Source organism: Rhinolophus sinicus, linkage group LG09, assembly GCF_036562045.2.
Source record: "Rhinolophus sinicus isolate RSC01 linkage group LG09, ASM3656204v1, whole genome shotgun sequence".
Taxonomy (NCBI): domain Eukaryota; kingdom Metazoa; phylum Chordata; class Mammalia; order Chiroptera; family Rhinolophidae; genus Rhinolophus; species Rhinolophus sinicus.
In genome coordinates, this window is record NC_133758.1 from 115,658,988 (window position 1) to 115,686,169 (window position 27,182).

Here is a 27,182-nt window from a genome sequence, read left to right on the forward strand (position 1 = left end):
CAACTTTGTTTCCAGCTCAGCGTGACTTAAAATTCTAAAAACCATTTTCTCTGACTCTTGTGACCATAGAGAGACTAACAGAGAATTGTTTTTTAGATACTGTCTTGTGATCAAACCATTCAGGGTCGTATCTTACTTCAAGCTTAGAAGGACAAACTCCAAGAAAATGGGCTAATAACTGCATGTCCTAAATAACTAAATAAAACATAGCATTAAACTAGTGCATATAAATATTATAAATGAATAAAAGTTGAAATAACAACAATAACAGTGACAATGATGAAATAGAAAGAACTTCTAAAAATATTAGGATCATATTTAAGTTTCCAATGAAAACTCTCAACATAAACCTCTCTGTCGCTTTAGTTGCGTCCTCAGGGTAACAGACAGAGCGAAGAAGCTGAAGGATGGATCTGTTGTCAAGTCACGTACGTCCAGGAAGCGCGCAGGCCAAGCCCCCAAGCCGTGAAGCCAGAGCTGGGCCCTGCCGCCTGCTGGGGAACCCACCCTGTGGTCAGCAGTGTGTCCTCACTGGAAACACCACACTGCCCGCTCCCAGACGGCTTTATATGAACCATTGTCCTCATGGCTCCATTCTATCCAGTTGTTTCAATTAACATGCACTGAACAAAACTGTACTGAAATAAATTAGAAAATTGTTCAAACAAACATTCGCTTCAAAACAAGTAAAGAAACAAAAGTATTAATGGCAGTGCCGCATGACAGATGGAGACACAGCACTGGCATCGCGACAATTAGAGAGATGACAGGCTGTGGCCATTGTTTTCCTCAGAAAGGGCCTTCCGGAAGTGTGAGAGCCGTCCACGGGTGCACAGGCCCCTGGGCAATGAGGGGAGGGGGCCAGGGAGGCTTTCTGGAAGAAACAACAGACTCTCAGGAGGCTTACGCTTCCTGGAAGGGCCAGTGCAAGTAGCGGTGGGGCCAGCAAAAGTGATACACTGGCAAAACGACATCTGTCCATAAAAATTACAAACAAATGACTGAAAATAGAATGTGTGTGTATTGGAAAGAAATGTTTATTTCACTGCCATCCACCTTATTCAAAGACTGGTAATAAGTAAATGAAAGCCGATACACAGAAAAATGACCTAAAATGACCACTGAAGTGCCAGGTGCTGCCGGAAGGCCTTCAGGATAAGAAGAGAACTTGTGAATAAACCCGCCAGGTTATTATAGCTTTACTTGTGAAACCAGGGAGCATATACCATGTTTTCCCAATTTCACAACAGGTTAAATGGTGCAGCCCGCCAATCTTGGACTGGTTACCTACAGGAAAGAGCTCAGAATACACAGGAACAAATCTATTGGTTTTATCTAAGGCTGTCTGAATGTCATGTTTTCAGAAAGTAACCAAAAATGGTCAAATAACAAGTATTTTGTTGGTCTTTCCTGCACTCAGGACTCTTGTCAAAATAATGGCAAACCAATTATGGTTGGAAAAATACTGTCCAGGCCCCAAAATGGAGACTTCTCTCTGCTTTTAGATATTTTAATGGAACCTCTCTCTGCTTTTAGGTATTTTTCTCCCATAAAGTTCTAGAAATTGTACTACACTTACACTTAAGGCCAGAGTCTGGGACCACTCATCTTTCTGTGCCCAGGGCTTAATCATCTCTACACAGAACAGACCTTCGTAAATTTTGTTTGAACCAAAATAAGTGGTGCAGAGACTCATATATCCATCTGTTTGATTCTAAAGCCACAATGTTTCCACTAGCACATGTGATGGACACGTGGAAATTTTCTATGAGATTGAAGTTCAAAATCAGGTGTTAGGTAGGAAAAAGGAGCCCAAAATTTAAGACAGAAACGTCCCTCTTATGACCCTCCCTCTGTTTCCTCCTGACACCCATTCCTCCTTTCTCAAAGCTTCTAGCTCCTTCTAACAAAAGTGACAGGACAAAACGTTGAGGATAAAAGTCCTGTCTGCACAGGAGACAGAAGGGGCAGGACGCAGCCAGGTTCCCGGCAGGCGCTGAGGGCTCCCCCTGCCCAGACCAGAGGAAACCAAATGCAGACGTCCCAGGCCCCACCCACGGGCATCGCAGGGTGGTGACTCTGGTAGGACAGTCGGAAACTCTTACATGCGTCTCCAGTGCTGCAGGACATGCCGCCCTGTGTGCTAAGTCATTTGGTTATAACATAATACACTTTTTTTTACCAGGTTAATGAATTCAGGCTCAAATATGGACACTGCACAACAGTACATAGTGTGGACGATGGGGGAAAACTGAAATCCTTACACCAACTGGGCAAGCTTCCATTCAAGCTGAATGAAGAGAGGTGTCTTTCTCTTATGTAAGCAAAGGGTGGGGGAAGGAGCCACAGGACCACACACAGAAATGAGCAAAGGCCAGCTGGGACCTGGAGCGCAGACGGCCCAGTCCCAGGCGGGGCCTCTCAGGGTGGGAGGAGGTGCGGCCAGCTCACGGGGCCTCCGCTAGAATCAGAGGGGACGCTGGTGGCTGCCCTGGCACAATGAAAGCAGACAGCCGCCTGGAGAAGAGAGCCAGTGTGAGCAGCAGGCACGCCAGGAAATCCCAGCTGTGTCTACGCATCCTGAGGGCTGGAGGTGAGGTGCACAGCTGGGGCCTGACGCCAGCCCTGAGGAAGGGGCAGAGGAGCTCCCGGCAGACGAGCCCCGCCATAACCCCCCGCCATCCCCTTTCTTTGGCCACCAAAGGGACATGGAAAATAAGACTGAGCCATCTGATCAGCTGTGGCCTGAACATACCAAGCATCACTCAGAACATGGACCTGGAGAGCTTTGTGCAATTTCCAAACAAGACCCAGCACATCTCAGGCCTGTGACCTGGGAGGTCCCCTGTCCCACCTGGGCCTCAGCTCCCCATTCGTCAGGCAGGTAATAAGCATCTGATCTCCCTCAGGTGTTTGCTGTGAAACTCAGAATGGTGCCTGGCCCAGAATGACAACTGAAACGCTGGCTAGAACTGTCGTCTTCTGGAATTTTGTAATAATCCTCTGATCACCAATGCTAAGCACATTAGGATGATACACCTATTTCAAATATTCCATATTTCAATATTTCTAAGATTTACAGGAGAGGGTTTGCCAGGAGGGAGTCAACGTCTCTGGAAACACGTGCTGAAATGTTAGAGGCCTCTGAGCAATCCTGTCTGTCAAATCAGTTGCAGTTTCAAGAAAGAAATGAAGCCAGTTCCTAATTGGCAACCATTAAAATTACTTTTCTCAGTGAAGGATGTGGAAAAGCGAGCCTGTAAGACAGCTGTGTATCAGCGGCCATCGCAGTGGCTGGCAGGGAGCGCCAAGCCTCACTGTATTAACAAGAACTGTTTCAAAGGGTGCATTGTCCCGGGATGAGAAAGGGGCCAGCTCACGGTGCCTGCCAAGCATCCACCTCTTTAATCAGAAACTAACCGAGGGAGCTGACAAAGATAAACACCTGTTAAAGGCTGAGCCCCGATCAGCTGGATTTCAATAGCTGCTTCACTGCAGTGAGCGGGGCTCCCGGGAGCCCACGGCTGTCTTTTCATTAAGATGGAAGGTGGTGGAGGGAGCAGGACCCCTCTGGGGATGTGGGGAGAGTCTGCCCTCGTCTCACTCAGAGCTGCGGAGCATAAATGAGACAGGGGGCCGGGCGCATCCCACAGCAGCACAGAGAATGCGTTTCCGTGGAGTGGTGAAGGCGATGGCTGTCGGCTTTGTCTCCTCTAAAACCTGGGACGCTCCATCCCCTGCAGAATCTCACTGAAAAGGCATCACTGAGCCTCTTATGTCTGCCCCTCGTTCAGAATCCCAACTTGCAAAGTAGAGAGCGCCCCAGGCTCTCAGCGGTGAGGTGCAGAAAAGGTAAAACTATGCCTTAAGCACCTGCCATTCTGGTGTCTGCCCATGTGGAACATCCCGTGAGCTGTCAGTCAAAGCTGTCAACTCTGCTTGGCTGACCACCGCTCAGCGCAGGAGAATGGCAGCTGCGTCTTGCCCTCTCACTGCTGCACCCCGCCCCAGACAGGGATGAGGGGGAGTCTGCAGCTTCCGGCCTCCTGTGCCCCCCAGGAAGAGCCCGGCAGGCAGTTGTCAGGAAGAAGGCTGTCCTTTCCAACCCATCTCCAAAGCCCTCACCTAGTCAGACCCTCCTCTGCCCGCCCCGGGGATACAAAGTCTATGACGTCTGTCCCTAAATACAAAGTATCAGGCCAGCGATGTGAAAGGCACTGGGAGGAAACAAACAAAGGGGAAACCATGCCACACCCATCTCCTACTACATGACTTCCTCACACAGACTGTTTAAAACACATCCTGTAAATACAACAGAAACACATTTCAGCATAATCATCATAGTGAGAACCTCGTCCAGGTGCATTTATCAGACAGTGTGGTTCCTTCGTGTGGGTTAAGACAGCCTGTTGGGATTCCTGGGGGTGGGGGCCTTTTTCTGGAGAAGCTGCGGCCTCACCTGAGGGATGCGTGGCTTTGGGATCCCGCGCAGGCTGCAGTAATAACGCAGGTGCTCCCACCCAGTCAGGAATTGGTCCAGCGCGTCCTGCTGTGGACAGTAGCCGACACGGAGCCCTACCAGGCCAGCGGAAGACAGAGCCACGTCCTCTCTGCAAAGAGAAGCGACAGCACAGTCTGCAAAATTCAGCTTCTCAGACAACATCGCCCATCTCTTCAACCTGGCTCATCACTAACAGGTTTGCTGCAGCTTGTCTAACGCAATTAACTAACAGCGTACATGGGTTCAATGAACATGGAGCCACCCAAGTGTCTGATGAAACAGGCTTGACTCTGAGGCCATGTCACCTTATGTGTTAAAGGAAAACATGAGCACAGAGCTTTGTAGCTGGCACACGGCTCACGCAATGAACGGCTCTCACAGCTGCCAGGCATGCGCCCACCTAAACAATTTACATGGGCACCTAGTGAATCCATGACTGAACCATCACACAGTATCAGATTTAAAAATAAGATTTTTGTTATAACAATTATGTGTAGTCTGTCATTGAACATATGGAAAATAGAGAGATAAAAAGGAAATTTTCTGGTCTCGGCCCTCAGTGATTTCTGCCATTAATTTCTGGATTACACTACGAGAGGGTGGAGTGTGGGTTTACAAAATGGCATCTACTTAAAGAGAATAGAAACCTCTTGTTCCTAATTGTAACATGAATACATACTTAGAAAACTGTAAAATATCAAATGTGACCACATTTAACATTGGATTGTCTTCTCATTGATGTGTTTCTATGCATTTTTTACCTGGATAAAACTGTGTGGGTTGTAAAGACTCTTGAGAACACTTCAGAAAGGAAAATTCCTATTTCCTAAATGGAAAATAACGTAAAGAAAGAGACAGCTGTACTATCTATATTCAACAAGAAAACGGATTTCAACACAACAACCTACCATTCTCCTTAAAAAGATTAGCTAACAGTATAGCAATCCTAAGGAAGAAAATGAAATTAGAACAGAAATTAATGAAAAAGAAAATAGGAAAAAACAATAGAGGAGGTCAACAAAACTAAAAGTTGGTTCACTGAAAACATCTGCAGTCCTCTGGCAAGACTTGCCAAGAAGAAGGAGAGACGATTCAAATGACTAATACCAAGGATAAGAGAGGGAGCCTCACTTCCAACCTTACAGAAACAAAAAGGTTTGAAAGGAGCACAACAAGTCACTGTAAGCCAAACATATGAGACCCCCACTTCACTCCAAATGTAAAAATCAACTCAAAATGGATCAATGACCTAAATGTAAGAGCCAAATCTATAAAACTCCCAGGAGAAAGCACATGCAAAAACATTCCTGACCTTGGATTAAGCAACAGCTTCTAGATAGGACACGAAAAGCATGAGCAACAAAAGAAAAGATAGGACACACGGACACACACACACACACACACACACACACACACTAATAAATGAATTCCGTAAAGTTGAAAGACACAAAATCAATATAAAAAATCAGTCACATTTCTATATACTAACAAAGTATCAGAAATAGAAATTAAGAAAACAATCCCATTTATGATTACATCAAAAAGAATAAAATAGTTAGGAATAAATTTAACCAAGGAGGTGAAAGACCTGTACACTGAAAATTATAAAACATCAAAGAAAGAAATTGAAGAAGACACAAATAAATGAAAAGATATTCCATGTTCATGGATTGGAACAATTAATATGGTTAAAATGTCCACACTACCCAAAGCAATCTACAGACTCAATACAATCCCAATATCATTTTTTTACAGAAATAGGAAAAAATATTCTACAATTTGTATGGAACCACAAAAGATCCTGAATAGCCAAAGCATTCTTGAGAAAAAAGAACAGAGCTGGAGGCATCATACTTCTGGATTTTAGACTATATTTAGAAAGCTATAGTCATCAAACCAGTGTGGTTTTCAACAGCAAGGTGTTATAACCCCGATGGAAATGCTGAGTGGGCATGGCCTTGGGAACATCTGTGTGGTGATGATGATGACCGCCTGGAATGAGGCAGCGGTTTAATACCTAAACCGGAATTCCTTCTCACTGACCTGGAAGAAGACGAGCCCATCGTTATGAATATTCTTGCCTATCTCTGAGTCATGAAACCAATATGTTCTAAGTCAAAACCACTGTCAATCACACTGGTGTGTTGTAGAAAACGTGCACCTCGATTTCACAGTTTCCACACGCGCTGAGATAACAGGCCGCCTAACCAAGACGTCATAACACTGCGTGCTTCATGCTTCAGCACTGCTCGGGAAGGCAAGACATTTCCATTTTATGTCAGGGTCTGACACAAAATGAACTTCAAGGGACTTTTATCACGATGCACACAGAGTAGCTTTTTCTTTCCTCCCTATTTAATGATATAACAGATAAGAAATTCTGAAAATTAAATAAAATGTCTGCAGCACTCTGAGAGGTCTTTGCAAAACCAATGTGTTAATGTTTTAAAAGGTTTTACCAAGGTTCTACTTTTCACTTCAGGCATTTAATTTCCTTTGTGTTATCAGCAGTCTGTAAGCTGCCAAAGGCATTCAAAAGAGCCAAGAAAGAACTGCTCAGTGGCCATGGTTTGATTTGCCTTCCAGTTGGCATTTTAAACCCATCTGCCCTAAACTGCTTGGCGCTTTGCAGCCCGTCCCCACGTCACTGCAGGTTCACCCGCGAACACCCCACCTTCTCCCATCCAGTTAGTGCAGGGCAGCTGTCACGACTGCTTCCTGCAAACCAGACGCTGTGCGCTGGTCTCATGGGTCCCTGGACGTGAGCCACATGTCAGGAGGGGGCCCCTGAACCCCTGAGGAAACCAGTAACTGGATTTCAGGGAGCCGCCCCTCCTTGATGGCCCACTGTGGTTTCAGAGAGAATATGCTGCTGCCATGGGCTTTGTTTCTTAAATATGGATCCAAAAGATGTTTATGCTTCCTGCTTTGAAGGCGACGATAAGTCCATTCTCCAGGTTTAAGCCTGTACGCGCGCGCGCGCACACACACACGCACGGATTCCATCATCTAATAAAGGGGAGTTCTCTCAGGCACCTCAGACTGGTATTTAAACACAAGTGCACATGCAACATAAGAGAACAGTCAGCCTTTAGGGGGCACTCCTTAAGCTTTGATTTTTATTCATTTTGACTTCCTTCTTTGCACCAGGAGAAGCCACCAATCTGATGAAGTAATGTCCTTTCAAAATAGTAAACTATACCCAATCACATTTTTATACTGCCAAGATTTTGCCTTTGTGACCACTATGAAAACGCTGTGAACTCCTGGCATCAAACGGCTCATTAAATTATGGATTTCCTCTGTGCACAGCGGCTGCCCATCGTCTAGTCTAGTAATTTATTTGAGGAAGAGATTAACTTCATACACCACACACCTGTTTTAAAGGACTCACAGTCGCTTCTGCTCACCATCTACTTTGCTGTCACTCGGACATTCCATTGGAGGTTGCTTTCCCTTGGTGTGTCACCATTTAGGACACACAGGCCCACTTTTGGAAACTGTCCAGAAACCATCAGCACAGTCCCAGTTTCTCAGGACCCCTCACCAAACACAATTCTCCTTCAGATCAGCACTAGAGACAGAGCAAAGTCTAAGGATAAAATAGCTTCTCTTGCGGTTAATATAAGTGGATAAACTCAACTATTCAAGCAGAGGCCTCGGGCCGGGAAGAAGCTAAGTCAGTGCAGTCTGAAGGGTGCACAGCTAAATAACGGAAAGTGGGCGCAGGGGGAAATCGTTCTGCCTTTCTAGTCTGTGAATATTTTTATCATGCGCATGTATCGCCTCTTCAAAAGTATTTAAAATGAGAATGCCAAATGCCACAGCAACAGCATAAAAATATTTATCTGATTAAAAAGAATTTTAAAAATAAACTGATTTTTGAGACCAAAGTAGTTTCCATGCAAAGCCCAGAGGCTTTAAAATATACTTCTTGATGTACCAGCTCCAAGATAAAAGGCACCATTATTCCCCGTGGAAATCACAGTATGTCCGTGTCATTGCACGTGATAATACCAAATGTTTACTTTTCATCCTAAATAACTTTGATGATCACCTACCATGTCCAGGGTAGAGAATTACACCAAAATCCAATCTTCATTCCCATCAATCTCAGGTGCATATTTACCTTTGCCAGTTATACCCAGGAAGAGAAAAGAAAGAGAAAATGGATCACAGTGTGCTGGTCCCTTTAAAAGAGAAGTGTGTGTTTCAGGGAAAATAACATGGGATATAACACCAAAAGCAAAGAAAAACAAGGCAGCATTTCCCCACACTGGTTCCTTGTCCACACCCCCAGTTGCTGAAGAGCCCTTCAGTGTTCAGAAATCCAGACTCGAGCTTCTCACTCTCAAAAATCATATGTGACTCTACTTTTTTCAATGTCCTCGTTCAAAATTTATGACACTAGGCTCCCAAAAATATTCTGTCATTTCCTTTCTCTTTAACTCCTCAATCTCTGAGGAAAAAATAAACAAAAAAGAAGGGTCTCCACTCACATTAATTCACACTATTCCTTACCATCAAAGTTATTAAGCAAAACCAGAGCTCTAACCTCCTGCTCAAAATTACATCTCTCATGTTTCCCTAAAATGCCCACAGAATTTAAAAAAAAAAAAAAAAGTCATCACACAGAACAATAATGCAATGATCTTAGAGGGCATCTCAATAGATATTATAAGGACCTGGGTTTTTAAAAACGTATCAAAAAACTTCTGTTTGGATCACAGTAAGAATTCAATTCATAAAAGAGAATATGTTTTTTTAAAAAAGTAAATAAACCTCATATCCATCCCTCACACAGGTAGTCAACCACCTGAATCCTGGCTGAGAAGCAGGACGTACCCCAGCCAGGTCGGGAGACAGGACCTTGGCATCTGGGTGCCACTGAGACAGACGGCTTTTGCGTTCTGCACTGGTTCCGAGAACTGGAGGAAAGGCAGTGAAAGTGAGAAACAAGGATACCTCAACACAAAGAACACGCACGAAGTAAAAGCCTACTAGACACCAAGACAGAAGGGAGAGCGTGGCGTCTCCACTGGGCCCCGGGCTGTACTCCTGCAGTCAGTAGGCAGCCAGCGCCGTACGGGGGCAGAGGACATGACTCACCACTGTTGCCGATAAAATCACCTTGATAAAGAGCTCACCTTTTCTAGGACAAGTAAAACAACACCCTAAAAATAATGTGAATCGTGCAAAAGGAACAATATCCAGAAAATTTAGTGCGAGTATGTGTCTGAAAAATTCAGGGAATGTGCTGGCATGCCCCATGAAATGCAAGATGAAGCAGCCTCAGTAAGAAACTCAGTGTCCATGGAGAGAAATACTGAGATAAAACAGAAACAAAATGAAATGGGAAGTCTCCTAGGATGAGAAATAATAGACTGAAGTAAGAAAGGACTGTCAGGAAACCAAAATTACTTTATTGAATTTAGTTTTTAAAAATAAAGAAACGCATAAATAGAAATACTATGAAGCCTTGATGTTTCCTGACAAAGAATTAATGGGTTTTGTTTTCTTGTTTGTTTTGGTTAAATTCAGAGGGAAGAAAATAAAACATAAATATCTGAACAAAAAGCAAATTAAGACCGACTGCCAGAAGACAATGGAGCCTTGTCTAGAAGGTTTCAAGAAAAATGTGTGACCTAAGAATAATTTGTACACCCAAGGTGTTTGGAACAAGTGAAGGCAACTGAAAGTAACACTCTGATGTTCAAGGAATCAGAACATACATTCCCCACCCCAGTCACCCTTCATTTAAGGAAAACAACTAAATATAAGATGAATTTTACCAAAATTAGAGTTAGGCATTACTAAAATGAATGAAAAAGTTGGTGGTCAGTACTGAAACAGATTAAAATAGACTTGTATCTAAACAAATGATACACGGACGCACATGCCTGTCTTTCTTTAAAGAGAGAGAAAAAATAATGCAAAAATAAAACAACCCGAACCTAAAATCCCAGAACACATTATCAAGATTGAAGATGAAAAATGCAGATCCGGTGATCCTCAAACTTATGCGTCTGAAATTCAAAAAATGTGTCCCTACTGATTCTGGCAATTCAAGTTTCTGAAAGGTTCAAAGGAATACAACATGATCAAATGGGATTACAGTGGCAATGCAAAGGGGATTTGTAGTTAATAAATCTAGACATCCAATTAAAGATGGAGATTAAATATATATTTTATCTTTACTGCCTCCCAAAAGTACATTAAAATAATATCACACACCACAGTGAAACCCAACTAATATAGAGTTTATATAAGTCCTGGCCATATAGAGTTTTCATTAAGGTTTTTAATGCTCAAATATAAAATATGAGAGAATATCAAAGGAGCAATAGTTATTCAAAGGAAGTTTGCAACATGAACAACATAAGCAAAAACAGAAACAAAATAGAAAATAAGAAGTTAGAGATATCAGAGACAATGCCGAGAGAATATTTTTAAAGAAAAATATATCAATATTTTTAGAGATAAGAGATATTACATTTATGAAAAACAAGATGCCATCTTTTATAAAACAAATAAGTAGAGAGAGAAAAGAGCTCTTCAAAATATTTAAAAAAAAACATACAATCATGTTTAATGATTAAAATAGAATCCTTGATAAGTAGTTGGAAGGTAAAGTTGAAGAAAAACTCCCAGAAAGTAGAACCAAAAGATTAAGATATTGAAAAAAGAAGAAAACATTTGACACTCTAGGAGACACCATGATTGAATAATGGAAGCTCAAGAAAGACATAATAGAAAAAACACAGGGAGAAAATTATGAAAGAAAAATAAAATCAAGAAAACTTCTTAGCACCAAAGGAAATAAGCTTACAGATTAAAACAATCCATACAACGCCAAGCATAATAATAAACTTTTAAAAAGAAGGCCCATGCCAAAGCACATCATAATGAAATTTCAAAACACAGAAAAAAAGAGAAGATCCTAAAATCTTCTAAGGAAAAAAAAAAAAGAGAGAGCATTCTAAAAATCAAGTTATAATGCACTGAATTTCTCAAAATCAACCCTAAATCCTAGAAGATCTTTGGAGAGACAGTAGAGAAATGCATTCAAAATTCTGAGAAAACATGATTTCCAACCTAGAATTCTCAACCCAGCAAATCTATCAAAAACATGTAAAAATAAATAAATAAAGGAACTTTCTAGAAGATGCTCTCAGAAACAAAACAAAATAAACAACTGTAAACCAAGAAAGGGAAGATATGGAAATGGGAAACAGAGGATCTAGTAGAAGAGGGCACCAAGGGAAGCCCAGAGTGATGGTGGGAGGTGACGCCAGAAGAGAGCTGACAGCGCATGTGAAGAAGGGTCAAACACAGGCTGCAGCAAAAGGCCCCAGAAACGCGTGGAGACTGATTGATATGCTTGAATGGACTGTAAAAGGACATATAATTAATTCATAGAAAACAAATCAAATTAACAAAGACAAGTAATAACAAAAAAAAATGGTGCAGGAAGGAATGTCGTGGCATTTCAGGGCTCACTGGTGAACAGTATTTATATAATCGCAAAAGTGTAAATGGCTGTGTGTGTTCTTCTAAAAAGTATATGAAAAGTGAGACAGTTCAAAAGACGAAAAAAGACAACTGATATTCATGATTTAGAAGTATCAGAAAAAAAATCAGCATTCATTCCAGACAAAAAATTCAGAAAAAGAAAGTAGTGAGTAAAAGATAAATAAATATCAGCTCTCCAGGTTTAAGAAAAATTGTAGAAAATCAAGTAAATTCCACCAATTGAAATAATAAAGAAAACGATATGAATATTAGAAATTAGGAAGTAATAGTCTTGCCTACCAAGAAAACTGGAGATATTTAACTAAGAAAATACTAGGTCAAATAAAAGAAATCAGCAGAATGGAGGGTCACAACTTTAAAAAAAAAAAAAAACAGCACTAAGTAGCTTCCTTTATAAACATTAACTAGTTAAACACAGAAGAGAAGGAAATGCTGTTTGCAGCACCACGGAGTTACAGGAAATGCATGGATATAGTCACATTTAATCAAGACTCTCACAGGAACCCGCAAAGAGAAAGGAAGACCGCAGCACTGAATGAGGAGGCTCAACATTATAAATCTTTCGATGCTTTTACAACTGTTTATGTCTACAAATGCTTCACAGTTGGAAAAGTCACTGGTGAGGGAGGGCTGATGAGCTCAGACAATGGACGAACCCTGATTTCAACACGCCAAGCTCACATGTGAACTCTCCTACAGCTCGACGCAAGCTGTGAGTCAGAGATTGCATTTGACATTCAAAAATCTTTGGACAAAGGAAAAGAAGTGTCTCAGGCGGGTGCTCTTCCCATCCCCTGCCCCCAGCAGCCTCTCCTGTTTATTAAAGAAGATATGGTTCTACGCTCGACTATCCTTAGGAAAAAACACACTCTGAATTTATAGAAACCTCAACTGGGCTTTTGTATTCAAATGTCTGGGAAGGGAAGCAATTGCCTATCATATTCCCCTTCAGTGCACATCATCCCTTAATTAACAAAATGCTTGGGGACAAGCCTCTGCCAGGGGACTCCCAGAGCCTTCCTGATACCACTCTGCAGTGACACAAACAGATGACTGGAGACGATGTAATTATCCCGGTGCAACGGTATATGGGCGCAGAAACACACGTGTGGGCACAGGGTGAGGCCCAGCAAGAAGTGACACATCACAGCACACCACGCATGAGAGCTCAGCGGCCCTCTACGTCCTGAAAGCACTTTCTACCTGACACGATCACCTTCGCGGCCCCAGCTATGCATTGAACCTGTCAGTGTTGGGTCAGAAAAGATGTCCTGAAAGCCACCGGCCACACCTAAGATACCGACGTGTGAGCAGCACGAGGTAAATGTGGACAGGTGCGTGTGCACAGACCCGGCATCCTGGTCTCCAATTAAGAGCATCTTGGCACATCCTGCACTCGGTGCTTCCTTCCCGTGGGAGCGCCATGCAGAAGACACTGACGTCTCCTAGACACACAACGAACGCGCAGTGACCGCCCGTGCGTGTCCTCTGAGGTCCATGCTGACGGCTGAGTTTGGGGCTCTGCGGTCTGCGCCCTCTGCCATGTCCTCGCCAGACCTGGAAACAGGCACCGCTTTCCTTTACAGGTAAGACAGTTAGAGCTTGGAGGTACTTGGTTCCAGGAAAGGAAAATGCAAATAACAATGTACGCATGTGGAGAGAAGTGTCGAGCGCACGCTGGCACAGAAACCCAGGGGTTACGAGGCAGGTTGTGTCTGCCTGCGGTCCTGAAAACCACTTCTGATGTGGGACCCAAAACACGGGCGAAACGAGTGAGAAACTGTACTGTTATTGCAACCGTGCAGGTACGTATGCACGCATACGACTATGTGCAGGTAGATACGTAGACAGATTCTCTCTTTTCAAAACTGGGGACTCCAAGAATAAAAATCACTTTCATGTCAGATTAGAGAGGATTTCCCCTCATTGGTTTCCTCACTCTGTATTAATGTTGTTAAACTGCCATTGAATGTAAAATGGGAGAGAAACAAATTTTCAAGTAATTCCTAGTTGGCGAGGTTATGATTGAAACTATTCTAATTTGTGATTCACGTTAGTCTAAAGGATGATAAGGCTTTTATAAGCAATAAATGAGTGCTAGGCTTTTTTACTGGTATTGTAGTGCTTTAACTGAAGCAGAGTAATCTATATATAAATTCCCACGTGCTATACCCATAACACATAGCGATTTGATGGGGTTGTAGCACTTAACAGTTACTGCTCACATGAATTCTACAACACTGGGCTTTTCAGAGGGGAAGAAACGCAGGGAGAAGGTCTGTCCCGACTGTACACCGTGAAATGGCGCAGGCACCAAAAACGCTGGTCTCAGCTGGGAAGAGAAAGCCAGTGTCTAAACCAAGTGTTTCTACTATTTATTATTTAATTCCCTGACAACCTGCATTTCCTGCAAAATACATGCTCACTCTGGTATCTGTCAGCTGCCTTTCAAAAACAACGTGATGTCTTGCTCCGCCCTTTTTTCACATTTTAGGCAATAAGTCTATAGATTATTGTTTCTTTGTGTGTGTTTTTCTTACTCTCAAATAATTCAGGGAAGGGCCAGAGCATGAGATTTGGAGCTGAAAATTAGACCCAAAGCCTGTGCCCCTTTCTAGAAGCCTATCTCTGGTATGCCACTTAACCCTCTGAATCTCACATTGCTTATTAGTTAAATGAGGAGACTATCCTATTCCCAAGGTTGTTACAATAATAGAAGCGATCAAGAGTGCTAAGCCCATAACGTAATGCTTAGTGAATGGCAGAGTCGCCAAAACTGGGGCTATTGTTATTAGCATTTATTTTGTCTGGGGGTTGCAAACGCTTTCAGGACCCAAACAGTTGACCTGAACACGCGATGGTATCAGCAGTGAGGCAGCATGGAACGTGGGACTGTACCATGGGAGCAGTGCGCGTCCTGACGCAGGGCTGTCCACTCCAGAACGGAGACCCTGTGCTGGCCAAGCAGACGCCATACGGCTCAGGGCCCGCAGTCTCCCGCCCGTGACCTCTGTCATCATATCAGGAGCACGTGACGCTTCACACCAGTTGTAATGGTCAGTTTTGAAATGAATTCTTTAGATATGTTCTCAAGTTTGGGGCTGTGAATTCATAAAATTTAAAAATTATATGAGAGCACTGTTCTCTTCTCGAGACATGATGTCTCACAGCAAGACGTCATGTTGTTTCTGAAAGGCAGCGGACAGACACCTCACAGGAAAGGGATTTAATGTAAGAAATGTCTGAATCAACGTGTTTCAGTTTGCTAGAACGTGATCAGCTTCATGGGCAGTAGGTGCCGTGCTCCCCGGAAAATAAGCCCTCACCAGACAGTCGGCTCTAATGCGTCTTCTGGAGCAAAAATTAATGTAAGACCCGGTCTTATACTATGTTATATAAGACTGGGTATTATATTATATTATATTATATTATATTATATTATATTATATGAGACCAGGTTTTATATTATAGTAAAATAAGACCGGGTCTTATATTAATGTTTGCTCCAAAAGACTCATTAGAGCTGATGGTCCAGCTTGGTCTTATTTTCGGGGAAACATGGTATATCTCAGCCCTCTAAGTGGTTAAAAACTCCATTGTGTTCCAATTACCCATTGAATTCCTTGAATTCCAACGTACAATTAACATTACAAATAATTAAGGTTAAAAATATAATTAATGCAAGTGTGATTTTGTTATAATTAAACTAATTATACAGATACATAGCATAATAAGGGACTTGCAGACCATTATGGAGATGTAAATTCGTTCTTGCTTTCAAGAGCAGCTATTTGAATTTCATTTTCCAATTATTTTAGAAATGATGGAATGAGATTATAAGGGAGAGAGTCAGCCTTCCAGGGATGAGAAAATAAACCACATATTTTTGTTTCCTTTTGAATTCTGATTATTTTGTCCATATGTACTTATAAACAAAGAAGTCACCAAAAAAAAGGCACCACCCAAACAAAAACACCTTCTCACTTCTACTTCAGGGAAAATCAACAACAGTACTTGGCAGAGCCTCAATTACACCCAGCGTGAGTCCCCTCCAGAATGTTAAGTAGAACCTACAACTCTGCTCACAACACCTCAAACACTTCCTTGACTGATAAATTCGCTCCATTTTCTCTTCTTGAACGTAATTAGCTCCCAATGTTGACTTTTTATCAGTTGACACAGACTGACCAAAGTATAATTGTATTCTCTGCCCGTACACTGCAAGCTGTAAGTTAAGAGCCAATGCGGATGGCAAAGTGATTAAACAGGTAGCATTTGCAGTGAGGTGGCTAAGTTTTCAGGTCTCTAACATCCCTCATTTAAGTGGAAAGGGAATAGTCCGTAAGTGATGTGTGCCTGCTACGGGGCACAGTGGCTTCCATAGGAGACCTCATCGTGTCTTCATTCAAACACTTGAGTTGTCATTATCCTAGAACACAGATGAGAAACGTGGACTGGCGGGAAAGGAGGAAAGACAGGAAAAGGGAGAGCTGAAGGAGCAAACGGGATAACCAGGCACAAGCAAGCTTTCAGATACATTGTACATCTGTCAGAACGAAGCCAGAACCATAGAACCCAAAGCAGACAAACCCGAATTTTTCACCTCTGAGGAGAGGGTGACTGGAAAGCAATTAATTATCTTGAAAACTGGATAAATGAAAAGGAAAAAAACAAACATTCATCTGTCATTTTTTATATGAACTATACCTCTGGGTAATCAAATAAAATATAGTGAAAGCAACTCCTTATAAAAGTATTCAAGCTGGGAAATGAAAACAAAGGGATAAGAGTTAGGATATCACCCTTAGCAATCTCCACTGAATGAAAGAATGCATTAATCGAGACTGCTGACACTAAAAGAGTGAAGACCAGGTTAAGACACGCTTCTTGAGAGCAAACAATGCAGCCCCTGCTTAGTCAGCAGGGGCCTGACTGAGCCTCTGCTCCGGCCACACGTCCAACTTCATCATCTGTAACAATCAGCAAAGTCTACAGGCAGCTCCGTCTCCAAGTCCAAGGGCCTGGGATCAAGAGCTAGACGGTAAAGAAAAGGAGAGGGAGCGGAAACCCATAGATTGTGACACTTCGAAGTCATACCAAGTTACTACAAATGAGCAAGATCAAACTGTGTGTCTTGGCACACCCTTGGGTTACAAGCTGGTCAGACCCACTGAGTGGGACGGGCTGTGTTGGGAAGCGTGACCCTGGGTCAGCTGTCAGGGTTTTATTTCCTGGCCTGAGTCTTGGTTACAAGAAAGTTGGCCTTACAACAATGCGCAACGCTACATGTTTTCACAATCAGGACAGGGTTACCCGTGAAGGGGAGAAGCGCCAGGAAAGGGGTCTAGGTCTTGTGCTGTATCTTAAGTTGGATACAGATTATACACATGTGTTCACTTTGCGAAAACACATGGAGATATTCTTTTCTACATGTAACTTACACTTCAACAGAAACTTTTACAAGGGAATTTTCTAATATATCAAACCAAGGAACACAAGATTTTGAATATCTAGAAATACTCTTCATAGGAAATTTTCAAAAGACTAAATCAAACTTAGATATGTCATTTAGAGAATGATGATAGCAATAATATCACTCATTAAATTTTTAGGATCAAGATAAAGCTGTAACCAGAAGCATATTTATAAACTTAATGATTCAATTATTTATTTAAAGAAAAAATATTTTAAAAATCATTCAAATCAAGAAATTAAAAAATAAAACAACAAAACTATTAGGCTGGAGCAAAAGTAATTGCGGTTTTTGCAATTTTTAACCTTTTAAATCACAATTACTTTTGCATCAACCTAACAGATTGAGAAAAGTATGTTGGAAAGGTTAATAAGAATGACAAAATTTAATAAATTTGGAAACTGAGTTGAGTTGCTAAAGAAATTCAACCTTTCATTCTTTTTGAAGTAAAATAGTCAAAGTCTGAAAAGCACAAAGATAATTTTATGGGGAAAAAATCACAAGCACACAGGTATAAGGCTAGAATGAAAATGCAAATCTTATGATGATAATTATACCTCTATGACAAAGTAGTTAAAATTTTTCAGCTGAGTTTTGTAAGAAAATATAAATTGTCAAAAGATAACAAAAATAAAACTAATTTAATAGTAAGGATTAGAAATGACAGATTTCAAAAACAAACTCATTTTCCTTATGAATCATAAATTTAAAATACTATATAAAATTTAGCAAACAAGAAAGATTTAAATCCATGACAAAATAAAGCTTTGTCAGATCAATGATCAAAAATATTTCATTTATGATTATAAATATGTGAAGAGAAAAAGAACTATAAAATATATTGATGTGTGTGAATGCTAAATTAATAAGTCAGAGAAAGACAAACACCATATGATCTCACTTACATGTGGACTCTAAAGAACAAAATAAATGAACAAACCATAAAAGGAAAGAAGTGTGGGGTGCAGAGTGGACATGGGACATCCATATGGGGACACACATGATGGCCTGTGGAGGACGAGCTAGAAAACAGCAGTACTGCCCGAAAGAGGAGGCCCAGGTGGCTGGATGGAAACCAGCCAGCCCCTCTGGCCACCTCAGGCTGCAGGACATTCAGGACCTTGGAAGCTGTATCCGATGGTGAAGCAAGAAGGACCAGGTACTGGCTGTCCCCTGCCCACCCGAGTGATATAGGCAGCGAGCAAATACCTGCCACGTGTGTGGCCTCCAAGGGAGGTCAGACTGCCTGCTTCTGCTGTCGTGGCCTGAGCCTCTGCTATGGCCACACATACTGAGCTCACTTCATTCGCATTCACAGACTCTTTGCTGCCTTCTGAGGAGCGGTACTGAAGGTACACTTGGGGGAAATGATGTCTCCAGATTTTGCTCCGCAGACCAAGGGCATGCGGGGGTTTTCTGGCTCCACTACCAACTCTACAGGCAACAAACAGGATAACATCTGGATTTTACCCCGTGGGAGTCCTGATGATGGCATGTCCTGAGCTCGGAGGGATGTCCCCAGTCAGCATTTTGAATGTGGTGCTCTTCCCAGCTCCGTTCACCCCCAGGAGCCCAAAGCACTGAGAGGAGAAAACAAGTTAAACAATAAAATCAAAATTATATCAGAAACAGCACTTGCTTTCTGCTACCTGTGAGGTGCCCTTTTCCGTCGTGATGCTCATGACAAGCCAGTGACTGGAACCCACATGTACATGACATCTTGGTCAGTTCAGGGACCCGGAGCACCTCTCCACGAACTTTCCAAGCCTTGTCTTACCCCGTGGCGTAGAGCTGATGTCTGGAGCCACGGTAAGAACAGCTGGATAGATGGCAGAGGTCGCATAGCTGGCCTTGCCATTGAGTACAAACAAACCACAGGACAAGCTCTAGTTAACACCCTGTCCTGCTCAACCACGGACAGTGTCAGGATGTCCCCCGGTCACTTTAGAGGTCTCCTGGCTCCTCTGCACCACCAAACACTCACATGGGAGCACCTGCTGTCCCCATGCGGCAGCTCATGGCTGCCAGTCACGATATAACCTACCTTGAATTTCTCAGGAGCTTGGAACAACATGAGTGCAAGGTTCTCTCTTACTTTTAACAGTTAATGAAAGTAATCATTTCTGGAGCTGATTTCCTTATGCAATTAAGCACAAATCAGGAACATTTCCAGGGTTTCTGTCAGTTCTGATTAAACATTTCTTCTCGGATTAATGCCACATCCACGGAGCAAAGCATCTGAGCTACGGCTATGGTGTGTCACCTTCTTTACTATCCAGGACAGCATTTCACTAGATGGGCTTAACTGGCCATTTAAAGACTCATGAACTCTAAGTAAGAGGCAGCAGTGGTTTCCTGAGCTAACTGGATTCATAAAGTATTGGCACTCAGTAAAAAGTCACCCACAGCCCACACAATCAGTAAATCTCCCCAAGCACAGGAAATTTTAAAATTATGAAACAGAATAAAGCCCATCCCTCAATCAGCAAAGTTCTCACTAGAGAAAGAGCCAAGAGGGTGCCTACTGATTTTGCAGACAGTCCTGAAATTTGAAGGCTGCTCTGAGCACTGACTTCAGATCTTCTGAGAATAACACCAGCAGATCAATAACTAGAGTTACACAGGTTTGCAACCAAAAGGGCAGAACTAGGCACTTCTTACCTCGCCCCTCCTGAGGCCCACACTTATGTCTTGCACAGCAGCGGTCCTCTTGAAAAAGCTCCGGTAGCTTTTACTAAGGTTGCATAACACGAGGAGGTCCCCACTGGTTCGTCCTTTCAACACCCTCGTTTGCTCTTTCTCAACATCTGTGTCCTTACAAGACGTGACTGTGCCTTGGATGGCAGAGTGGCCCCTGGGAAGACAAAGTCAGAGTTCATTCACACCGGGGGAATCGGGCGAGAAGAATCCAGAGAGAGAGGAAGGTCAGAGACCTGTCCAAACAGAAGGGATGACCTTGGGACTCCAGTGTCAGCTCTGGGCCACACCCCCTAGCTCTGCCGGCCTGACCACTGACGACCAGCAAGAATCACTGTCCCATGTCCCTTGGGAAGGTCTGAGACAAGGGCCAGTAGCGGCCCTAGCAGGGCCCTCCCTGAGCTTAAAAAAAAAGAAAAAAGAATCACTGTCCCTCCACTGACGTAAAGGGAACGGTCATGTTCCTGAAGACAGTGAGCACAGACCCCAAACTAGAACCACTTTTCAACTGTATGAAAGATAAAATCATGCCAGACTCCGTGCTAGACGGAAAAAGAATTTATCACAGAATTAATTGTAAGGAATTAAATTGTCTAAGCAATTTTAGCCAATAGGTCATTTAATAAATCAGACTGTCCATAAAAGCACCCGGACGTCACAATTCTGCAGTGCATGTCGGACTGTGGCAAGGACTGCACAGTAAGCCGTGGCCTGCACGGCATGGCTAGTACGCATCTGTCAGCGGAACACAAAGTCACGTCCAGCTCTAACGTATCCACTCAAAATCGGAGCTGCTCAGTTTTCAATTTTTCTATGATTTTCAATCTGGTGCATTTTAACTTCCAAGTAAATTTCAATTTCCCTGTAAACGGTAACACACTGACATGTGAATCATTAAATGGGATCAGACCACTGAGTTGGTGTCGTACCGACATGACTGCTGACGCCCACGCCGACGGGCACGCCACCGGGGCTTAGACCCTGTGGAGACCTGGGTTCTTACAGACAAGCAAGGCCAGCGGCATGACCACAGGACGGGCAGTGCCCGGAGAACGGAAGCGACGTGGTGGGCTCACTTGTTGGCACTGAGGCCAGCAGCCGGCGCTGGTCATGGACACTGTGTAGCTGGACAGGCAGGAACGGCCGGGCCCCCCTACACTTTGCCTGATGCAGCTAAGACAGTGGACACGATTTCCTGCATGAAGGACTTATAGCCAAGCAGAGCAAGGAACATATAGACACTGTAAACCAACACCGACACACCCTGCTGGAGAAAGACAGGCTGTAATGGCAACAGTCAGCTCTGCAAGGCAGCAAGGGGACAGGGGGAGATGCCGGGAGGGGGACAGGTCAGTCCTGGCAGATGGCCAGACCAGGCTGGTGACCAGGTGCGTCACGAGAGCTTCCCGGAGCACGAGGTGCCCGACCTGAGGAGCCTGGTCACACACCTTGGGCTTTGTCCTTCAGGCAACGGTCAGCAGCTTGCTTAGATGTGGATTGTAAATTGTAAAAAGAAATTAACCTGGTGACACCACCACGGTGACTGTCATATGTAAGAGAGTGGGAGGCAACCAGCGTCTAAATTAGAGTAACCTCCCGGCTCTGTAATCTCCATGTTGACAAAGAACAACAAATACTGACTATTTGCCGTGGGTACAGAGATGTTCTTCTAGAACACGGTTTAACTTAAACTCTACAAAGTAAGGGTGATACAAGTTAAAGAAAGTCTTCTCCTTAAGGAAAATCTTTCATGCTGCGGGAGAACAGAGCCGCCTGAGGCCTGCCCAGTGGGATTCTGCAGCAGTTTTAAAACATCAACCAGGGAGGGCGGATCACAGAATCAATTATGTTTAAAAGGCCCTCAGGATTCTATTCCAATCTCAGGCAGATACTGAAATCCCTTCCAGAGTGAGTGTGGCCCATTCTCTCCCCATGAGCAGGTGAAAGGGGCTACGAGGGAGTGACGCCGGCATCACGGCAGCGTAAGATGCCCCTTCCTGTTGTGCCCCACTTTTAACTAGTGATTAGGCGTCCACCCACGAACAGAGCACTCTGTGGGGTCCAACACCACACACCAAGGAAACAGATCGTGAAATGACTGAAAGGGGATGATTCTCTAAGAGGACCAATAAAAAATATCAATAGTGTATCTTTATAACTTTCAGTAGGTTCTCCTAAACCTACTAAAAATGGTCCTAATTAGAAATTTCTCCATGGAGGTTCCCTCACGTGGAAAGAACAAGTCATGGATTCAGGCCCCACGGGTCACGGAGGGACTGTTGTGGACCCTACACAAGAAAGTGCATTCCTTCCTTGTCTGTGTCGGCTGACCTTTCAGACATCCTTGCAGGACCACGTGAATCCTGCCTGGAAGACCTACACACACGCACACGTACAGAGCACGTGCAAGATCTATATTCACACACATGCTGTCGTGCTGAGGCTTGTCCTCGCCTGACACAGAGAAGATGGCGTAAACACAACAGGGTCTGCGAGGCCCAGTGGGTGTCGGCACTGGGTTTCCACGCATTCCTGCTTCTAGGAGTTAAGCCATTGCACCCCAAACATAAATTACGTTATCATCCAAATTCACCTCAGTGCTTCCATCAAAGTGAAAGGGAAATCGAGCCATTTGAAAGGGAAAAATTCACTGAGACACTTAAGTCACGGGGACAATTATCTCACAGGTCGGCGCCTTATCTTCTGACATTCTCCCTCATGTCCATGACTCATCCCCATCAAGAACAGAAAACAAGGAAAGCAACACAAAGCCTAACTCATCAGAACTGTGAGCGCCCAGCAGACACGTTTCTTGTAGCCTCCAGGAGGGAGGTCTCTCCTCTTCGTTCAGAAGTCGGAGCCGCTCCAGGACCCACCTGCAGCTCCGCACCAGGTCCCAGTGCAGGAGAACCCTGAGGAGGAGAAGAACCGAGCCCTGCAAGGCCAGCTGCACGAAGATCCAGCCCAGGAAGCTCATCTCAAAGGGACTCACGTAGGGATCGACGCCAAAGCTGTGTGTCAGGTCGTACTGGATCTGGTTGTAGCACAGTTCTATCAGGCCTTGGCCCAGGCAGAACTGAGGGAAAATGGTAAAGACCCACTTGAGGACGTCGTAGATGTCCTGTAAATTCTGTGCAGGAAAAGGAAGAGCAAAGAAGTCCAATGAAACACCCCTCACAACTGCCATGTCCCTGTGTCCCTGCATCCCAGGTCCTCACAGGCCCAGCCGCTTGATGACAGGCCAGAGGGCAGCAGACCAAAGGGGACCATCTAACTGAGCAGCCATACGCTCTCAGAACTGGACCCTGCTGGGGTCCCCTCACTGTCTTCCTTCCAACATCTCTCTATGGAACGGGGGTGTCTGTGCCATGCCTGCCCCACCCTCCCACTTGGAAGCACATGACTCAACTGCTTCACAGGTTCACAGCCGAGAGGGATTTTGCCTCAGGGTGAATCATACCTCAGTCACCCACACCTGATTTAGATGAGATTTCCATGACATTTTGGACTTTAGAGTTGATGCTGAAATGAGCTAAGGCTTTGGGGACTGTCAGGTGGAATGAATGTATTTTTCATGTGAGAAGGTCATGCATTTGGGGGAAGTCAGGGGTGGAATGCTATGGACTGGATACCTGAGACCTACAATTCACATGTGGGTATTGGGAGGTGAGTAGGATTCAATGGAGGCACGAGGGTGGCGCCATCATGGGATTAGCGTCCTTTAGGAGAACGGGAAGACACCTCGGAGCTTCCCATGAGGACACACTGGGAAGGTAGCCACGTGCCAGCCAGAGAGGTTTCACCTGAATCTACAGGCACCTTGATCTTGGACTTGCAGCCCCAGAACTGTGAGAAACACACGTCTGCTGTTTAGGGCGCCCGGTCTGTGGCGTGTGTCAGCAGCCCAGGCTAAGCCATGTACGTAACAGTAATAGTCACAGGTGGCACTAGTTTTAATTGAGTGGGTAATAGTAGCAGCTGTGTAGAATGCCTACTTAATACTTAGTGTACAGTAATTGCTAAATCTATGTAGTTGTCATCGTTAAACCTGTCAGAATGAAGTGCTGTTACAAGAACAATGAAAAATAAGGGAGGAGCTGGAAATAGATCAAACAGTATGTAATCGCAGAGAAAACAGAACAGCACAAAAAGACAAGCTGTGTATTTGAACAACATAATTTCTAAATTGAATACACGTAAAAATTCAGCACCTCCTATAAACTTGTTTACTGTCTTTAGCATTGGTGCTTTATGAAGACCAGTTTTATTTCATAATGAGGTTAAAATTATTACAATGTTAATCATTGTCCACTCGGTGCTTTCTGCAAAATACTCTGTGCTTCCCGTTTTACTGAACCTTTTTGCATTTCATTCTCCCAATAAATGGACAAGGTACTGGGAAATACACTGTTACCAGTAAGGAAGCAAAGTCTCCAGGGGCGGGTTCATGTGTCCAGGCCACAGCTAGGCCGGGCCACCCCCTGCCCCGGATTCTGGCCCAGATTCTGGCCCCCGAGCATGAGGTCTCGCCAGCAAGGGATGCAGCCTTTGTAGCAGATGCACTGAGACGCCGCCCACTGTCTGACGGTTACACTCAGTGTGGCTACTTTAAGGGGCTTCGCCCAGAAAGACCCAGGAAGCGCTGGGGGTAGCAGGAGAAGTTGACTCACATCTGACAGTCTTTCTCTCCTTATGTTCAAGTTCAATAATGAATCCAAGCAACAGGATCAGTATTAAAAGCCAGGACGACCCACAATCTCCGGGAGCAAAATCATCATAACATTACAGGCAATACACACAGTGAATGCGTCGTGTCATAAACATTACAGACTAGACTGCCTGGGCGTGGCTCTCATGATGGCACAGAGGTTTTTGTTAACGAGAGTCAGTTTGTCTTTCGGGAGGTTCAAGATGGCGGATACCACTAGCACATTTCCATCCCATTTCAGTTGGAAAAGCAACAGACCAGCCCTGTCCAGCACCTCTTGCTGGAGGCCTCGCGAGGCCAGGTGGGGCTCACTGACCTGAGCTCGGGACACGATGGCCAGTAAGCGGGGCATGGTGGTCATCAGCATGGTGCACAGGCCGAAGATGAAGTTCGCCGAGATGTAGGAGACGAAAGCGACATCCGGGCTGGAGAAGGCTCTGGACATCAGGTACATCCACGGAAGAGTTGCGTATCTGAAAAGTCAGGTGAAAACTCACGCTTGTAGCCCTGTAACCTTGATCTGTATGAAGCCTGAATTACAGACGAGGCTGTAGGCCTACCCACTTTTCCTCACTTAGAGAACAGTTTTCTGGGGACCCTACAGCACTGGAGAGGGTCAGAACCTGGGTCATGGCACCTGTGGGACTGGACTTGCAGCTCGGCCGTGTGAGACGGTCAGCGGACATCCCCCCGCTCCTCCCTACGGGGCGTCCTGGGCTGTGCCCCTGGCTCTGACCGCGCCAGTCAAGCAGGAATTACAGCTGTTTGTCGCAGTGAGGACTACATGCTACCGGGACATGGCTGCCGAGCTGTGTGTGAAAACAACACATGAAGATAAAAACAAAAAGCTTCCTTTCCAAAGTGCGTGCCGGGCACCACCCAGTGATGCCACGTGCTCCCTAATCCTTCTCACACTCGGTCTGACCACCTGGAAGGCGGAGCTAGGACCCCGTTTCACAAACGGAGCCAAGGGATTAACAAGGCTAGATACCTGGACGGAGGTTCTACTGCTGAGGCGAATGTAAAGCTGCCAATGGGGTTCATTTCCATGTCACCCCAAGCTGGGGAGTAAGAGGCACCCTGCGAGTTTCTGATGACATCAAGATCTAAGGAAACGCCCTCCACGTCCCCACATAAAAATCTCTCTCCTTTCCCTCTCTATGTCCTCGAGCCAGCTTTCAGTCGTGACCCGCTTCGCTCAGCTTCTCTCTGTCCCAATACCCGTGCCCCATGAAAGGACATGGTACTTCATCTGGGTCCCAAGTAGCAGAGAAGTCACTTACTTTAAATCACAGCCTGTCTCACAAGTGTCCCATATGGACCCACATGCTCTCTGCCCACTCACGGTGGACTTGTCAGCATTTGTTAGAGTGGCTTAGTGGTTCCACCTTAAACACTGTGAGTCTACAAGACACAGGTGAGCTCAGTGGAGCAATTGTTCTTTAATAGTTGTGGTGCCAAATAATGAAACTATCATTAACAACTAAATTTAAATTAACTACCAAAGAAGCAAGTCATGACTTCTTGGTGCTCTCAACTGTCAACACGTCTGTCTGAAATAAAGCAGCACAGAAAGCAGGCGAATCACCACGTGCGCACGTGCACCACACCCCGATTCTCTCTCAACTTTACTGTCCCTTCCAGGCACAAATCAAGTGCCACCCTCCCTCGTGTGGCTACAAGCAAACACTAGTGTGGCAAGTACTTTTGTAACTGAAATCTAAGTTAGGAGGTTTTGAGCCAAGTGTTTGGAGGGGACTGTACCTGCCATGAACTCCTTACAGTGAACCAGAGGCCTCTCTCCCCGAAGGTCTCTAACTTGGGGACCTCTGCATCGCTACTGCTCCAAACGCTATACAGAATGACATGTGACGAGCTGCTTTTCCTCTCCATGTGACAGCCTTATCACAGCTGAAGATAACCATGTTGGTCTTCGCAAGCTCCGATGCAAAGGACCAGGTCATTCTCGGTTCCTTTTAAATCACAGTACCCAGCCAACTCTCTGCTCAGTTTCGCAACATGGTAGTCAGGGGCGTTTGGGTACCAACAGCTCACAGAGCATCTCATGTGGCTGGTCTGGCATAAGCCCAGCAAGGTCATCACCTCCTCGGAGCAGCACGTCCCTACCAGCCCCCTGTCCTGCGAGGAAGGCCAGACACCCAGTGTGCATGCGAGGGCCAGTGACGGCCTCACCACTGGTCTCTGCTCCACTGAGGCTGTTCAGAGGGTGGACGTGCTTACTTGTCACGGAAGGCTTCTGTATTGGGTTA

General features: G+C 44.5%; 1 protein-coding gene across 1 annotated transcript in view; it reads right to left on the bottom strand.

Moving 5' to 3' along the window:
* The window catches only part of ABCA13 (ATP binding cassette subfamily A member 13), a 184,248-nt gene that overhangs the window by 25,693 nt on the left and 131,373 nt on the right, over nt 1-27,182 (bottom strand). The window contains exons 35-39 of the mRNA XM_074341068.1: nt 25,229-25,385; nt 23,081-23,334; nt 20,169-20,361; nt 18,978-19,087; nt 4,460-4,610 (exon numbers count right to left, since the gene is read on the bottom strand). Of these exons, the coding sequence (XP_074197169.1) occupies nt 4,460-4,610; nt 18,978-19,087; nt 20,169-20,361; nt 23,081-23,334; nt 25,229-25,385 (865 nt within the window). The remainder of the gene's footprint in view (nt 1-4,459; nt 4,611-18,977; nt 19,088-20,168; nt 20,362-23,080; nt 23,335-25,228; nt 25,386-27,182) is intronic.